We start from the raw sequence: 17447 nt of genomic DNA on the forward strand, positions 1-17447 counted from the left end.
TTGTTAACAGTTATAACTACAACACCAGACAGACCTGTGTAGTATGACCATGTTGTTCACAGTTATAACTACAACACCAAACAGACCTGTGCAGTGTGGCCAGGTTGTTCACAGTTATAACTACACCACCAGACAGACCTGTGCAGTGTGGCCAGGTTGTTCACCGTTATAACTACAACACCAGACAGACCTGTGTAGTATGACCATGTTGTTCAGAGTTATAACTACAACACCAGACATACATGTGCAGTGTGGCCAGGTTGTTCACAGTTATAACTACAACACCAGACAGACCTGTGTAGTATGACCATGTTGTTCACCGTTATAACGAAAACACCAGACAGACCTGTCCAGTGTGACCAGGTTCAGGCACCACTCTGGTCCAGAAGCAGGGTGTGTCGGTCAGGTTGTACACAGCGTTGAAGCCAACTCCATACCTGCAAAACAACAATGTTCTTATAAGTATTCGTACACCAGGTGGATTGTTGGTTTCTAAAACAAGTTTCATTTTAGACTGCAAAATAGGTTTTTAACCCTTAGGCTGGTTGTCGCGACATATGTCGTGCTACTTTACGTATACTGTCACCTGGTTGTCACGACATATGTCGTGCTACAGGCTCAGTCTGTTTGGTCGGTTCCGATTACCTCCCATGGATGCGAAAACCTATTATGACCGTTTTTCTTTATTTTTCTCTCTGTTAATTAATTCACCAGTGGCTATGTAACATGCGTTACAGAATTGCACCAGTGTAAGGGTTAATATTGGCATTGTACAATTCTAATTGTCAAGGCACGTCAAGCTTTGGAGACACACATTTCTTGCCGTTAGTAGCTGAGCGACCGACTCTCTCTGTTGTATGACTTTTATTAATCAATTTCAACAACAATCAAAACAACAATAACAACACCATCAATAACTGCACGAAAAACACACATATAAAAAAGAACCAACCTAAACATTAAACTGATAAATGAAATTGTCATGCGTTTTAAGTTTAAAACGAACACCAAGGCTAATGAAACCAAACATTACAACTCACTTTCCAGTTTTCAAGGCGTCCCCCTCCTTGCTTCCCTCCCCTAGATCCTGGATGCCTTTCATGTCACGTGGTGTGAAACTAGTGTCATTGAAAATGCACAGGGCAGGGCCAACCATCTCTTTCCAGTTTTCGTTCAGCAGTTTTTCCGTGCTGTGATTCCGAAGATCTTTCACAAACCGAACCTGAAACAAGTCGCGTAAGGCGAAAATACAACATTTAGTCAAGTAGCTGTCGAACTCACAGAATGAAACTGAACGCAATGCAACGCAGCAAGACCGTATACTCGTAGCATCGTCAGTCCACCGCGCACGGCAAAGGCAGTGAAATTGACAGGAAGAGCGGGGTAGTACTTGCGCTGAGAAGGATAGCACGCTTTTCTGTACCTCTCTTTGTTTTAACTTTCTGAGCGTGTTTTTAATCCAAACATATCATATCTATATGTTTTTGGAATCAGGAACCGACAAGGAATAAGATGAAAGTGTTTTTAAATTGATTTGGACAATTTAATTGTGATAATAAGTTTTATATATTTAATTTTCAGAGCTTGTTTTTAATCCGAATATAACATATTTATATGTTTTTGGAATCAGCAAATGATGGAAAATAAGATGAACGTAAATTTGGATCGTTTTAGAAAAAAATATTTTTTTTTACAATTTTCAGATTGTTAATGACCAAAGTCATAAATTAATTTTTAAGCCACCAAGCTGAAATGCAATTCTGAAGTCCGGGCTTCGTCGAAGACTACTTGACCAAAATTTCAACCAATTTGGTTGAAAAATGAGAGCGTGACAGTGCCGCCTCAACTTTCACGAAAAGCCGGATATGACGTCATCAAAGACATTTATCAAACAAGAAGAGCAAACGCTCGATCGAGTCACTTTCGCAGTTCTGAATATTATATGAGGCATCAGATGGACAGGAAGAAATTGCTATTCACAACACAATGCATACCTGAAGAACATACCTGTGACCTTGAAAAAGGTCAAAGGTCACCAAAGCAGACGTCAAAGTGTAGAGGTCACTGGGAGTCACGTTCACATAAAATTTGAGCCCGGTCACTTTTATAGTTTCCGAGAAAAGCCCAACGTTAAGTTGTGTGTTGCCGAACAGAAAAGGCTAGTTATCTCCCTTGTTTTTCTGATAACGTTCGTAAAAGGCTACAGATGTAAATACTTTGATGTAAAGAATAATCCTACAAAGTTTCAATCACATCCGATGAACTTTGTCAAAGATATAAAATGTCTAATTTTTCCTTTGACGCTGACCTGTGACCTTGAAAAAGGTCAAAGGTCAACGAAACCATCGTTAAAGTGTAGAGGTCATTGGAGGTCACGACTAAACAAAATATGAGCCCGATCGCTTTGATAGTTTCCGAGAAAAGTCCAACGTTAAGGTGGTGTCTACGGACGGCCGGCCGGCTGGCCGGCCGGCCGGACAGACTAACACTGACCGATTACATAGAGTCACTTTTTCTCAAGTGACTCAAAAAAGGAAAAAAACGTTCGGGGATATCATACCCAGAAACTCTCATGTCAAATTTCATAAAGATCGGTCCAGTAGTTTGGTCTGAATCACTCTACACGCACGCACACACACACGCACACACACACATACACCACGACCCTCGTTTCGATTCCCCCTCGATGTTAAAACATTTAGTCAAAACTTGACTAAATGTAAAAAAGCGAAATAGTGCTGGTTTTTATGAATGCCTTGCAGATATATGTACACCTAACGCAGATTGTCTTTTTTGTCTTATTTATTTGTACAGGACTGAATGTATTCTGCAGCATACACATGCCTATGTTTGGTTGACGTTGTTAACTGAGTAGTAATTAAGTTGTCCTATCAAAATGTTGCACAATCTCATAGTTAAAGCTAAGTTTAATGCAAGAGTTACAAATGTTTGACCATCAGGAAATATTTCTCCAATCTTTTCAACTTGAACTGGAGACCAGTAAACTTGCCTTGGAACTGAAGGATTAAGGGATGTTACTGAATAGTCATATTACAAAAGGAAAACATTAAGCAAAATTGTGTTTTTCTACTTTAGATAAAAAGTCTTTGAATCAATCAAATCGACCATTTGTAGATCAAATATCTTTAAAGTAATACAACTAAATGGTTCTGTCCCTCAATCCTTCTGTATCAAGGCCAGTTAACCAGTCTTGAGTTCAAGTTGTACTCTATCTGCCCCAAACAAGGGAAGTCACTTACCTCTGTAGCACCAGCATCATCCGCGTTCTGCAGCAGTTCCTTGAAGATGGATGCGTCCCGCGTGTAGCCCTCCAGCAGACGGTTGATACGGTTGGTCAGCTCCTCGTGTTGACCGAACGACTCTGAGAACTCGTCCTGCAAGGATTAGAAAAAGGGACAGCGCTAGATGTATGACATGTATCATGTATGCCTAGACTTTTAAGCAGAACGACTGGTTAAGTGTAGATTCTTCTTGCCTAGCTCGGTATGTTTGGATCAACATTGTGGGTGCAAAATGTTGCACACCGGGTTGTGTTTTTTTTTTTTTTTTGGGGGGGGGGGGGCGGTGTATTGGGGGTGGGGGTGGGAGCGGAGGAGGGATAGGTGGGGTGGTAGCACAGGAAAGGACGGGAAGACAGAATTATAGAGAAGGATACTGTGAAAGACAACAAGAAGAGGACGGAGAGGCAGGAAGACACGTAGATAATCTCAAACCTAAAGGTAAATGGGAATTTTTCTTTAATGTTCCTTCTTTTGTTTGACTAAACATAAGTAGAGAGACATCAAGAGAGAGAGAGAGACAAGAGAGAAAGAGAGAGATAGAGAGAGAGAGACAGAGAGAGAGAGACAGACAGACAGAGACGGACAGACAGACAGACAGAGACGGACAGACTGACAGACAGACACAGACAAACAGACAGACAGACATACCTAGACAGACAGACGGACAACTTGATAATTCAAATTGTCATGCGTTTCAGATAGACAGATAGGCAGACAATCAGAGAGTGGTCGACAGATAGTGCAGCAGACAGACAGAAGCCAAATCACCTCGTCATGCTCCCGTTTGGTCCTGACGCCAAGCGTTAGTGCGAGATGCTGCGAGAACTTGGGATGCAAGAAGTGCATGGTGTCTGACTCCTCCAGCCACTCACAGTCGTTGAGACATAGCTCACTGATCGGATACAGCCATCTGTTTGTGTCAGGAAGACACAGGCCACGAGTTTCCTCCTCTTCAAGACTCTCTCTCTTGTCCGATTTGAGGGTTTTCTCAAGGAGTTCCGTCATCTTCAGCAGGAGCTCTACAAGGTTTTCAATAAGCTGCGATGAAGTATTGTCAGAGGCCAAATTTCTCATCGCGTTCAGTATATCTGACACCCCAAACCTGCAAGGAAAATACAAACAAACAATCATACCGACAGAAAAAAAACAGACAGAAAGTTTATAACGGTACTATGTTATTGACAGCAGATGTGACTGATTACTTGAAGGAAGAAGTTCCAGTTAAAAGGCAAGATGCTGATCTTGTGAAATGGTTTTGTAATCATCCACGGCATGTAAAACTTTCTAGTACCGACCCCTCGAATCTAAGGCAATAAGGACCGAGGAGGATGGGTTCCAAATTAATGTTGGTGACCACAGCACTGAATTAGGCTGAAGTGTACAAATGATGTGTTCATGTCCTCATATCGTGCAGCAGAATCGCGCTGATGATCTAATTTCACACACAGCTAGCCATTACTCCACGCTTAGTAAATAAAAGATTGTACTCTTTGTGTTTAGCACAAATGTTTTTGGATTGGGTTGGAAAAGAGAGAGTGGTATGTGAATGTTGCCTGTCTCCTATATCCCCCCCCCCCCCCCCCCTGTTTTGTTGTTTTTAGAAAAAAAGAGCTCTGAAACTGGTCTTAAATTGCGTGCACACTTTGGTTTCTTTCAACAAATTCATGGTATCTTGCTTATCGCTACATGAGACTACAACTGATCCAGTTAGAGTTCTACGTTGCCAAACAGTACTGTTCTATGTTAACTGAGCAGCCTTTTTAGTCACGTTACGCTTTACGTGGTTGCGTTTAGAATATTCATCCCAATTTCCGTCAAATAAGATACGTCATTTGCTGATCAAGCTGCCTTTATCCTCTTTACATACAGATCCTTGGAGTAGATTGTGTAAATACAGGGTAGAATTTACCCAGCTGAACCAAATTTAACCGTAAACACTTACTCTGCCTTGACGCCCAGGAAAGCGAGGACCTCGTGACAGTACCAGGTGTGTCCATCAGCGTACGTCAGGTATGGCTCCAGGTCGTTCCGCGATCCCATGGCTAGACGTCCTGCTTCCTGGAAGCCTTGTCCCGTCAGCACTACCTGTCGCTCCTTCAGCCCTTCAATCACAAGCCTGTGATCTTTGTACGTACCTCTTGGGTCATACCTGCAGAAACTGTCCAGGTAGTGATAGATCTCCTTGCAGGTATTTTCCACAGCCTTGTAGTTGCTATTTGACATTGCGTTGGGATCTTCAGAGATACTCATCAGTTGAGCGACAGATACCTCTGTCAACCGCGTGCTACCTGAGGACATGGATTTATACTGAGTGACTCCAAGTAAACCCAACGTGTCCTTGTCTGTGCCGGACAAATCAAGGGAGTTTTCATTGAGGACTGCTGCCTGGCAACCGACCAGCTCTTTTAAGCTGCTAGAAAACGTTTCAGATGGTGATGCGATTGTTTTCCCTTGTCCATCCCACTTCAAAGGCCAGTCCTCGGGTTGTTTCAGAACCGGCAAGAACATGATGTTTCTCAAGACTGCAGCATAACTCTCCATCTTGTTACCCAGGCTCGGTAAGTACTTGACAATGGCTTTAGCTCTCTGCAGAGCTGTTGTTTCGGGGAGCGTCCCCACTGACTCAGCTCGCTGCTTCAGCTCCTCTGTGGTGACCTCGTCCTGCACCATCCCCATCTTCACCAGCTGGTCGAGCGCAGTGTGGGTGGTGAAGTCTGCCTCCCCCTCACGCTGTGGGAACCTGGCGTCGTCCTCAGAGAAGAGCGAGGCGGCCAGACCGTGGGGGTGGACCAGACTGGCCGGAGCTCGCAGACGTCCGTCAGGGCGACATGGGATGCAGGCGTGAGACTGGACCAGCTCGTGCAGCGCGGTACTGTGAGACTGCAGAGCATACAGAACCAGCCGGTCTCTGTCCCCAGTCTCTAGCGCTGGGTGGCCCTGGTCAATTCTAGGGAAGAGGACACAGCGACACAACTGCTCCATGGTGATGACTCTCTGTCTGAAGGCGACGTCTTGTCCGGACCGCGAGATGCTGTCAGCCACGCCAGTCGGAAGGTCGATCAGACGGCCAGCACACCACTCGGTCTCCTCCCAGAAGGTTTCAAGCACTCTGAACGCTACCCGGCCAATGTCTGTGTCACTGAGCTCCGGGTCAAAGAAGAAGGAGCCAGAGAAGCCTGTGCAGCCACTGGAATGAAGAAAGACAGCGAAGTTTTCCTGCACCAAAAACTGATAAAAGTGTGGGTACATCTCGCCCTGCGGACTCTGGCCTTGCCTCAGTGGCTGTGCTGTGTGCTGGGGCCACAGGCTGTAGTACGGCTTTGCTGATGTCTGTGTCGGCGCCACGCTCTCCAAGGCAGCCAGGTAGGCTCTGGGGATGGGGTCCGAGAACAAAGCTTTGTTCCACCTGAAAGAAGAAGGAAGCGCTGCCAAAACAGTCTGATAGATAACTTAATTCATAACTCCAAAGAAATAACGTACCTCTAACGGATATGCCCATCAACGAAACCGAAAGATGATACCTTCACGCACCTGACTCAACTGACATCTTACTTTCAAAACTAGAAGTACTCAGAGAATGTTCTTCAGAAAGCGAGAAAGTTTACAGAACGAAGCTTTTCTAAAGCTTTCACGTCTACAGGTCTTTTCAAGAATAGACTTTTATCTCCTGGGAAGACACCAATGCCCAGTTTGCTCGACTAATGCAAGAAAGCCATTCACTAAGACAAGTCTACACTGGACAGGTGGCTTGTCAAGTCTTTCAATTTAATAGAAAATTATCTGAAATTTGCATATTCTGATTTTGTGTTGATGTTTGAAATCGAGACTTCTTGTGTATGCGTGCGTGCGTGCGTGTGTGTGTGTATGTGTGTATGTGTGTGTGTGTGTGTGTGTGTGGTTGTTTGTTTGTTTGTTTGTCTGCCCCAGAGGGGGGGTCAGTATTTGTGTCACGATCGCAACAGACCTTCCTTCAATGAGCTTTTTGTCATCTTCATTCTGAGACAGCAGCCCCCGGCGGTCAGAGGTCAAGGCAAAAGGCGCGTTGATGTGCAGTGGAAGGTCAGTCAGGGACACTTGCCGGGCCAGTGGGAGGAAGCAGAACAGATGACCCGTTGTGTAAAATCCTGAAACAAAGGAAGCAAAACAGTTGACCCGTTGTGTAAAATCCTGAAACAAAGGAAGCAGAACAGATGACCCGTTGTGTAAAATCCTGAAACAAAGGAAGCAAAACAGATGACCCGTTGTGTAAAATCCTGAAACAAAGGAAGCAGAACAGATGACCCGTTGTGTAAAATCCTGAAACAAAGGAAGCAAAACAGATGACCCGTTGTGTAAAATCCTGAAACAAAGGAAACAGAACAGATGACCCGTTGTGTAAAATCCTGAAACAAAGGAAGCAAAACAGATGACCCGTTGTGTAAAATCCTGAAACAAAGGAAGCAAAACAGATGACCCGTTGTGTAAAATCCTGAAACAAAGGAAGCAGAACAGTTGACACGATGTGTAAAATCTTGAAACATAGGAAGCAAAACAGATGACCCGTTGTGTAAAATCCTGAAACAAAGAAAGCAGAGCAAATGACCCGTTGTGTAAAATCCTGAAACAAAGGAAGCAAAACAGATGACCCGTTGTGTAAACACCTGAAACAAAGGAAGCAGAACAGATGACCCGTTGTGTAAAATCATGAAACAAAGGAAGCAGAACAGTTGACACGATGTGTACAATTCTGAAACAAAGGAATGATAACAGTTGACACGATGTGTACAATTCTGAAACAAAGGAATGATAACAGTTGAAACGATGTGTAAAATCTTGAAACAATGGAAGCAGAAGAGATGACCCGTCGTGTTAGATCCTAAAACAAAGAGGTTCCTGAAATCTACTACGATCCAACAGAACAAATATGTGTGTATCCACACTTACTTTCAAAACTAAAAAGTACTCAGAGAATGTTCTTCAGAAGGCGAGAATGTTTGCAGAACAAAAAATACAATTGCAGTGTATTGTTATGAATTGTACTGTATTGTATTGTATCAATTGAATTGTTTTTCATTCTGTTGAACACAGTACTGTGTTCTACGAACCGGCTTAATTTACTGATTACTACAGCAACATTAATTAAATGTCAAGTATAAAGCCACGTGTTATTTAACCCTAAGTTTTTATAGGATACAGTCAAGTCAATTTTGTGAATAAACCAAGATGGAGACTGAATGAAATTCATACACACGAGGCAACTGTAACTTTTCAATAGTGGGCTTTTTATTTGTTGGGTATGTGCAATGACTGCAGCCAATCAAAATGAATATTTAAAAAACAACTCAAACTTCATACAGACCTTTGGGGCAAGCATCCATGCAGACTATCCTTCCTTCACTATCTGTGAGAATGGCCGCAGCAGCCAGCGGTATGAATCCTTCCTTGCTTGTTTCACGTGCTGTGTCACACGATTCTCCTGCCCCTGGTGTCCAGGCAATGCGAAACCTACACTGTGTCGTCTCTCCCTCTCTTTTATTTGTCTTTGCAGTTTCCATGGAAACAGTCACTGTGTCAATGAAGTTCTGCTCGTGGATTGACTCGCCTTGTTCAACTGCTGACTCCCAAGCTTTTGAGAAATGTTCCAGGATGCTTTCGGTGCCTGGTAACTGGCGAGGCACTGTAGGCACAGAGTTTCTCGTCACCACCATCAGGCGCTGTGCCTGTGCCGGGTCACTGCAGTCTCTGGGCAGACGGTACAGCTCCACGCGCTTCACGTGCTGAAGAAACAGCAGCAAGTTGCCCGCCTTGGACATCAAGCCCTCCATGAAGTCCTCTCGTCGTTCTGCAGTGAACGCCTCCTGGCAGATCTCGCTCTTCTCTGCCTGCCCTTCTGTCCTGAACGGGAAGCGGAAGAGAGTTCCGGAGAAGGGCTTCCAGTTCTTGTTCAACATGTCGCACTCAAAGACCCCCTGGAAGGGCCTGAACTGGTTGGGCATCCGTCTGAGCAGCACCTTGTTCATGATTTCGCCAAAGTCCATCTTCTTGCCGCGTTTGTTGTCCAGCAGGTAGAGCTGGTGAGGGTCCAGCATGGCCAGGGTGCTGCCAGAGTAGATGCTGGGCACCTCAGTCACGTTGTACACCGCGTTGAACCCCAGGCCAAACTTCCCCACCTTTTGACAGGGGTATACAAAAGCCATTTACTGTACCACAAATGTCCATAGACAAAAAAATGGTAAGTTCACCAAACTGTGATTGTGGGAAAAAGCTGCATACGCATCAGTCATGTTATAATTGACCAGAATGTTGGATCAACCCGCAATTGTGTGATGTGTAATTAAAAGAAAAGCACACTTCTTCCATGAATTGATTTCAGAAAGGCATGCGATTTAGACAGATCTGAAACTGCTGCGTATTATATATATAGATACAGTATGGTTGTGATCATGTCAGTTTGTTAACATTCATTCTGGCATAACAAATCGGAAAGGAACGAAAATGTCTGGTGTTTGTCTTGAAGAAATTTGTAACAAGTACTAGGAGCTTTTGCAGTGTTGCAATTTATACCTGCACAGAAAATCTCTGCAATTAGGTTAACTATGCTAAATAATTCAATAAATCAGTGTTAATAAGGGAACACTTTTGTTATGCAAGCTCTTCTGCAGTGAAGTCCCGTTTCTGTTGACATTTTATTGTAGTGCTGGTAATCACCCACGAAACTCTTGCGAATTCTGGTACTTAAATCTGTTATCTAGTTTGTTTGTTTGTTTGTTTGCTTAACGCCCAGCTGACCACGAAGGACCATATCAGGGCGGTGCTGCTTTGACATTTAACGTGCGCCACACACAAGACAGAAGTCGCAGCACAGGCTTCATGTCTCACCCAGTCACATTATTCTGACACCGGACCAACCAGTCCTAGCACTAACCCCACATAATGCCAGACGCCAGGCGGAGCAGCCACTAGCTTGCCAATTTTAAAGTCTTAGGTATGACCCGGCCGGGGTTCGAACCCACGACCTCCCGATCACGGGGCGGACGCCTTACCACTAGGCCAACCGTGCCGGTCTGTTATCTAGTAAAATAATGTGCACACGATCGCTACTCCTAGGGGCAAAGAAATAGGGCAAGAACGAAAACAAAGACAATGCAAAGAGAAATTACGGTGTGCAAAGATAACCAAAACACTGTTTAACATTTGAATAATTGACCATTTAACACTAATGGAATAGTATTTCTTGTGCATGGTGAAATGATTACAAATTCCGAATCGGGAATCGACGTAGCCATGGGCCTGGGGCGCTTTGAGAGTTTTTGGCCTGGAGTGTCCCTTTAATACACGGCTACTAGTGTTGACCCACCTTGCTGCAGTCCTGTTTCTTGGTGGCCCCGCCCAGCTTGCACAGGTTGTCAAAGTCGGCCCTGGTGAAAAGAGAGTCGTTGTAGACCCAGAGAGCCGGGCCCTGCAGGTCGGCGAGGGCGGGGGTCACCAGTCCGCTCCTCCAGTCGCCGTTATCGCGTTCGTCCACCAGGAACTTCACCACGCTCGCCCTGGCGTCGTCTGCGTTCTGCACCAGCTCCTGCAGGCACAACACACACTTTGTTTCAAGACAGTTCAGAATCGGTCGTCAATAATGAAGCAGTGATATTGAGCATTGATATTGAGCATTGCAATTGATAATGAGCAGTGATATTGAGCAGTGATATTGAGCATTCACCTGCGCAGTGTATTTGTTTTGTTCTTTTATTGCCATTTTTCTGACTATGGAATGGTTGGCAAAATCAACTATAGGCTCTGAGTCTTATTGATAATGTTGTGACATAATAACATACTTCAGCTGCAATAACTATGCATTGCTTAATTAATATACTGTCTGAGCTGGTTGAAGCCAGTTCAGTGTTACTCGAGTTGTTCTGGTTTTTGTTTGTTTTGTTTTTACAATAAAATGATGAAATGCAGACTGGCCTCAAACAATAACATGTAGGGTGAAGAAAACGCAACGTCCTGTTCTTTGAACCATGGAACGCCTTTCATGTGTGCACACATTGCTGAAATAATGATTGACGGGTCTCACCTTGGGAACGGAGAATCCGTCAGTGTAGCCCTCTCGGAGCAGGTTGTGCAGTCTGGTCGTCAGCTTCTCGTGCTGGCCGTACTCTGAGTCATCAATGTCAAGGTCATCCATTCCGGTCATTGTCCTCTTCCGCAGGTCAAGGGCTCCGAGTTTCAGTGCAACGTCCTTGTCAAGGTCAGGATGGACAAAGGTAATTCCTTCCTCTTCCTCGACAAGAAATGTTATGACATCCGGGTCTGGGGCAACCGTGCAATCTTTGGTCATGGCAAACCTGAGTTCTGTTGGATTGGCGGAGTAAACAGGCAAGAAAATGTCTCCCTCGTTGTATTCCCCTTTGTCCACAATGGCCTGAAGGATGGTTTTCACAAGTTTGAAATCCTTGTTGAAAGCCCTTTCGTCAGAAGAAGACTCTGCATGCTTGCTCTGTATCTCTCGCAGGACCTCTGTGAGAATGGTGTAGCCCTGTCCCTGATGACAGCCGCACGCCGCGAACAGCTCGCCAAGACCCGCATCCACCAGGTCAGAGGGAAGCGGAAAGCAGTATGGCGACAAGTCAAGGTCATCGCTGTCCTCCTCCGCTATCCAGAACTTGCCCGGACGCCGGAAACACCCGTCTTTCACCGTCAAAACGCAGTTCATCTCCTTCAGTTTCTCTGTCACAGCCCTCTCACCGCCACGAAACATAGCATTCAGTTCTGTGTAAATGTGATGCAAAATGCTAGAAAATTGGTGTGACTGTTTCCTACTGAACTTGGAAATCACAACGCTCAGATGTTCGATGACATCATCAGCAGTAGGTTGGTAAAAGTGGGCAAACAACAAAGAGTCAGAAGTAAGGGGTGCAAGCGACACTGGCTTGACGGACCCAACAAGCTCCAGTTTGTCGTAGTGACACATGTCCACGGCACGCGAGATGCCCAGGGCGTGGTGTTGTGCGGGACACACAGGGAGCGCGGCAGGGAAGCCAGGCGGGGCGTGGTCTCTGCTTGTGACGCAAGGCAGGCATTGCAGCGTGGCAAGCTGTTCTACCGTGTCTGTGGTCAGTGTGTGTCCGTGTTTCTGAATAAAGGTCAACATCGCCTTGGCTTTTCTTTGTGCGATAACAATGTCCTCTGATCTCTCGCTTCTGCAGAGTTTTTCGATTTCTTTGGCTGTTTGAATAAGATCTTGAGTCGTGACCTCAGCACTGTTTCGCAAGCCAAGCAGCTTCAGACTCTTGAGTATAGCTACATGGCTCAACGAGCTGGCAGGAAATCGGTCCTCTCCAGAGAACAGATCTTGAAGCATTTTGTCTTCCGGATCATAAAGGTCATGTGCTTTCTTCAGCTCAGCTTTCAGACATGAAGGAGCGAACTGAATTCCTTCTGCCAGTTCCTGCAACTCGTGTTCATCAATCAAAGAGGTCTGGAGAAAGTATGTCATAAAATCTGTGATGCCTGCAATGCCTTGACTTCCAGATGAAGCAGCAGACAGAATGTTTTCAACAAGATCATACAAGGACATTTCCTTTGCCCCGAGATCTCCAGCAAACTGACGGTGGGCCTTGCTATCGCAATGAAGCAGTTTGGGGGAGAGATGGACGGCGGGTGGAAGGCCAATGCTTCCAGTGACCTCAGGGGTCAGAAGGTCAATCTCCTGCACGCTGGTGTGTTCCACTGAATTCGCAAACTCTGATGGAGGAGCCTCTGTTGTGCTCACATCAGTCGGCCACACCGGGAATAGATTCAGGCATCTGAGTACACGCTTGGCAGCTTCCCATTCCTTCTCGTCAGTCTGATCACTCCTGCCTCTCCCGTCAGATATAATGTCTACCAAAGCAATTGTATCATCAACGGTGGACTCGGTCTTGAACTTCATCGCTATCTCCTGGGTGGTCCTGTCTTCCTCAGCCAGTCTCGCCAGACACTTGAGCACGCCCAGATACGAAGCTGGCTGCACGCGGGAGTGGATGACGTCACTGTGACGCAATACAAAGTCAGGAAGACTGGGGATTACGTGTACACCAAGGTGACGAAGAGCCTGGCTCAGCGCCGAGGAGGCGGGAGGAAAGCCGTCCAGTCTCTCACACAGGTAGTTGCCCTGGAGGGGTCTGAGGATCAGGTCGTTGCCATGGGGGCAGGGCAGGAAGGGCAGGTGGTCAACGTCGTTCAGGTCCTTTCCCTGCAGGTATGACCACACCTGTCTGATCCAGGAGTTGTCATCTGGCAGTTTGATGTTAGTAAGACCCGAGTGTTGGGCAGCTAAACTGTCTGCCAGGAGTGACGGAACTTTGTCGTCAGTCAGCAACCGCAGGTTTCCAAAGCCTGAAAAACAAAATAATAAATATTAGGCGCCTTGCCAGTTTTCCATACCTTTTAACAACTAAACAATGCAGAAATTGCACAACAAAATACATTTTTTTAAATCAGAATCCACTTTGTTGTTTTAACATTTCCGGAAACCAAACCAAACGCAAGTGGCTTTTTTTTAATGGAAGTCCAATGAATGTATTGATATCAACTTGTAATCACCTGACTCTGCCAGGCCCAGGAGACATTTTTGAAGCCCATCTGGTTGGGTCACGTAACACAGGCGGTCATGTAGTCCTGGCAAGAGACTGAGGTCTCGGTCATCCCGACACACGTGTACCACGTGATCATCAGGTTTGCAGAACGAGCCGTCCACCAGAGGCAACAGTTCCAGGCCTTGCAGCATTGACTGGTCACCATGGCGACAGAGGTAACGCAGAATCAGACTCTTCTGTTCCCTGGAAAGCTTCCCAGACCATGTGGTGTCAGCTCGCATCAGACTACTGAGGTGTTGAGGGCTGACAACAGTGACAGAGGTCACGCTGATCTTGTTCATGCTGTGCAGCACGTGCCGGGGAAGCCGGACCAGGTTGACCTGACACACGGCGTACACCTCAACCACCGCCACCTCCGTGTCCTCGTCCAGGTCATCATGGACAGGGGACGTCATCACCACAGCCTCGTGCAGTGAAACCCAGTGACCTCCCTGTAGCTGGGTGAAGAAGAGCTGAGAGGCGGACAGTTTCTGATAGAACGGAGCCAGCAACGGCTGCCAGTGAGTGGTTAGCTTGGAGTGGTTAGGACACAGCTGGTAGAGGGCATCCGCTGTCATTGCCATGGTCTGCTGCGGTGATGACCCCCTGTCAATGGAATAAAATGTGCACAGTTATAAAAAAAGAATTGATTAAAAATAATCAACAAGAACAATGTTTAGTCTTCAGGAAATTCACCTACGTCTGGGCGCCTGTCGCTTATTTGAAGTGCAACTTGAATGTCTCTTGAAAGACATTGTGCAAAGTTTACTTCTGATTTACGTCTCATCTAGTCTGAGCTTAAAGATCCACTGGAAATATCGCTGAAAAGTTGGCTATGGATGCTAGACTGATATAAAAACAATACCTGCACAGATTGAATATATTGCACAGCCAGCTATACGTCACCTGGTGAAGGGTGACGCTCCAGTTCCAGCTGTGTTGACCAGTTCAGTGACCAGTGTGACGTAAGCACGAGGCATGACCTCCGTGACCAGCAGACTGTTCCACAAGGCTGCCTCGTCGCTCGGTCCCCCCTCCTCCCCCTCCCCCTTGGGCCATTCCACGTGACGTCGGTTCTGGCTCAGCTCGAAGAACCCGTGCACGTGCATTGGCAGCCCCGTAGGGCTCGGCGTCTCTGGAGGTAGCGGCAGAAAGCAGTACAGCTGACCTTGGAAGGATGACAGTTGGCTGTTGAGTTTAGCAGCGACACCCACGTATGGTCGATGAGTGAGACACTTGCTCTGGGTGACAACAAAAGTTGAAAAAGATTATTTCAAGCTGAATGTCTACCGGTTCAAAATGTGAAAAGTGGCAAACATTGACCAGGCTTGGTGAATAATTGGGGAATATTGTGACGGAAGATCAGGGTTTGCAGGCGAAAGCCTTCGAGCTGCTCAAACAAAAAAATTGCGGAAAAGGAAGCTCTCAAAGTAGAATTATGAAAATATGGTTGGAGTGATCGTAGGTATTAGAGACGGTACCTGGACGATACACCATTGTTACTGCACTGCAGTCCAACAGCTGCTTCTCAAATTGGGGACAGAATTACGATGGTATGATACAGATATCATAAGATACGTTTTACATTTAAGCGCTTACTAAATCTAATCTTAGCTTTTCCTTCGGCAGCAACGTTAGACTAACAAATGTGCACGATGAAGCAGTCAGACATTTGCGTTATAGTACCTGACATAGGTCTCTGAAGTCGGTGGACATCTCTTTCGTTCCTTCGTGAAAATGGACAACTATCCAGTGTTCAGTCTCCGTCTGTACTGAGCCTTTCACTGTTCGGCGTACTGTTTGCACAAGCGTCATGGTCTGGGTTACCTGAAGTTAACAGATGATCTTGCAATGAAAAAAAAATCAGGTGAACGGGTCTGAGGTACCTTAGAATTTTTACAGACTTGTATCTAAAACAGTGACAAACGGCCTTGTGCATCACGTAAAAGATGTCCAGACGAAAATGAATGTGAAAACCGATTTAGTTATTTTTCAATATCTTCTGCAAGCACACGCACATGGAAAAAGTTCGATGGACATTTTGTTAAATAAGAAAGCCCTACGAAGAAGGATGCTCCCTGCCTCATAAAAAAATCCCACAAAGACAAACAAAGAATGGGGTGAAGCAGCAAAAAAACACACCAGAACCACAATCTTGTTAAATTTGGAAAGACTATCCCTCGCGCCCCCTAATTGGCGTAGAGGCGCGTCCCCTGGGTGGTGGATGGGGGAGCCTTCTCTACTAACTTCTGAGAGAAGGTCGCATCACTCTCGATGCCGTGAACCTAATTAGGATCTTTTTCTTGTTTCTTCTCTATTTCTGCCTCCCCAAAGTCCTTTTACTTTCCTTTTCTCACCCATAAAATTCTTCACTTTTTACCCTTGTTAAGTGGTTCTTGTATAGAATATAGTCAATGTTTGTAAAGATTTTAGTCAAGCAGTATGTAAGAAATGTTTAGTCCTTTGTACTGGAAACTTGCAGTCTCCCAGTAAGGTCATATATTGTACTACGTTGCAAGCCCCTGGAGCAATTTTTTGATTAGTGCTTTTGTGAACAAGAAACACTTAACAAGTGGCTCTAATCGGAGTGATCGTCCCTGGCGCTGAAGTCAGTCGCCTATCGCGGAGTCTCCGCCTTTTTCAGTTTTTCTAGAGTTCTAGGAGATTGCAGTTTCCTGACCTTTGGATTACGCCTAGCTGAGACTCGTGTGCAAGTGTAGGTACTAATCTGCATTTGTTTTTTGTGGTTCCTTGGAGTGGTTTTATAGATAAGTGAGTGAGTCTATGTGGTGTAGCTGTATTCAAAATGGCCGCCGCCCTGACCGCGTCAGTCGAACCCGTTTTTGTGAAAAGGAACGAGCTGCCTCAGGCTGGTGGTAACAGATATGACACTCTTGAGATGTGTCTGGCGGCCGAGCGAGTCAGTGGTAGTGAAACAATACTGGGCGCCCAGGAAATACGTGGCCTGTGGCGCGTGTACCCGCTCAGCCGGGAAGCAAGAGCAAAGCTTGTAATCGATGGAATCTCACTACGTGGTCATGCCATCAGGGTGTTTAACCAAAACCCATTTATCCTCCGTGGACAGGAGGGCGAAGAAACACCAGCTACCAAGCTATGGATCTCTGACATTCCAATCTCTATTGCTGTACAAGATATAGAGACAGCCCTTGTGAGAATGGGGGCAACTCTCAGATCTGCAATCACATGTGAACGTGTCCGGAACAGAGACGGCAAGTTAACACGTTTCTTAACAGGCCGGCGGTTCGTCTGGATGAACGTCCCCGCCAAACCCCTCGACAAACAGGTGCGGATCGGTGTGGCCAGTGCCCGTCTGTACCACAAAGAGCAACCCAAGGTGAGGAGAACCGTGGCCTGCACACGCTGCCTCCAGGAGGGGCACTGGGCGTCTGATTGCGGTAACGACATCGCATGCAGAGAATGTGGTCAGTCTGGCCACAGGAGAGGCGACCCCGATTGTGATGCCGTCCCCGCTGGGGATCCCCCTCTCACGTCAGATGATGTGGGCGTGGCGACCGAGCGCGGCACAGAGGAA

At 46.0% G+C, this 17447-nt stretch overlaps 3 protein-coding genes across 3 annotated transcripts in view; all 3 read right to left on the reverse strand.

The window, feature by feature from the left end:
- Positions 1 to 1226, reverse strand: part of LOC138977296 (sacsin-like) — a 47080-nt gene extending 45854 nt beyond the window's left edge. The window contains exons 1-2 of the mRNA XM_070350197.1: positions 1041 to 1226; positions 347 to 437 (exon numbers count right to left, since the gene is read on the reverse strand). Of these exons, the coding sequence (XP_070206298.1) occupies positions 347 to 437; positions 1041 to 1156 (207 nt within the window). The 5' untranslated portion in view covers positions 1157 to 1226. The remainder of the gene's footprint in view (positions 1 to 346; positions 438 to 1040) is intronic.
- Positions 1227 to 2939: 1713 nt separating this feature from the next.
- Positions 2940 to 4590, reverse strand: LOC138977297 (sacsin-like). Its single transcript, XM_070350198.1, has 3 exons — positions 4071 to 4590; positions 3261 to 3395; positions 2940 to 3017 (listed from the first exon to the last, which is right to left on the reverse strand). The coding sequence occupies exons 1-3, from the start codon at positions 4431 to 4433 to the stop codon at positions 2940 to 2942; spliced, it is 576 nt and encodes a 191-aa protein (XP_070206299.1). The 5' UTR covers positions 4434 to 4590.
- Positions 4591 to 5240: 650 nt separating this feature from the next.
- LOC138977298 (sacsin-like) lies at positions 5241 to 15610 on the reverse strand. The gene is made up of 8 exons (XM_070350199.1): positions 15581 to 15610; positions 14801 to 15135; positions 13863 to 14500; positions 11353 to 13655; positions 10639 to 10857; positions 8641 to 9451; positions 7267 to 7426; positions 5241 to 6708 (listed from the first exon to the last, which is right to left on the reverse strand). The coding sequence occupies exons 1-8, from the start codon at positions 15608 to 15610 to the stop codon at positions 5241 to 5243; spliced, it is 5964 nt and encodes a 1987-aa protein (XP_070206300.1).
- Between the last annotated feature and the right edge of the window lie 1837 nt (positions 15611 to 17447).

Source organism: Littorina saxatilis, linkage group LG9, assembly GCF_037325665.1.
Source record: "Littorina saxatilis isolate snail1 linkage group LG9, US_GU_Lsax_2.0, whole genome shotgun sequence".
In the NCBI taxonomy this organism is placed as follows: domain Eukaryota; kingdom Metazoa; phylum Mollusca; class Gastropoda; order Littorinimorpha; family Littorinidae; genus Littorina; species Littorina saxatilis.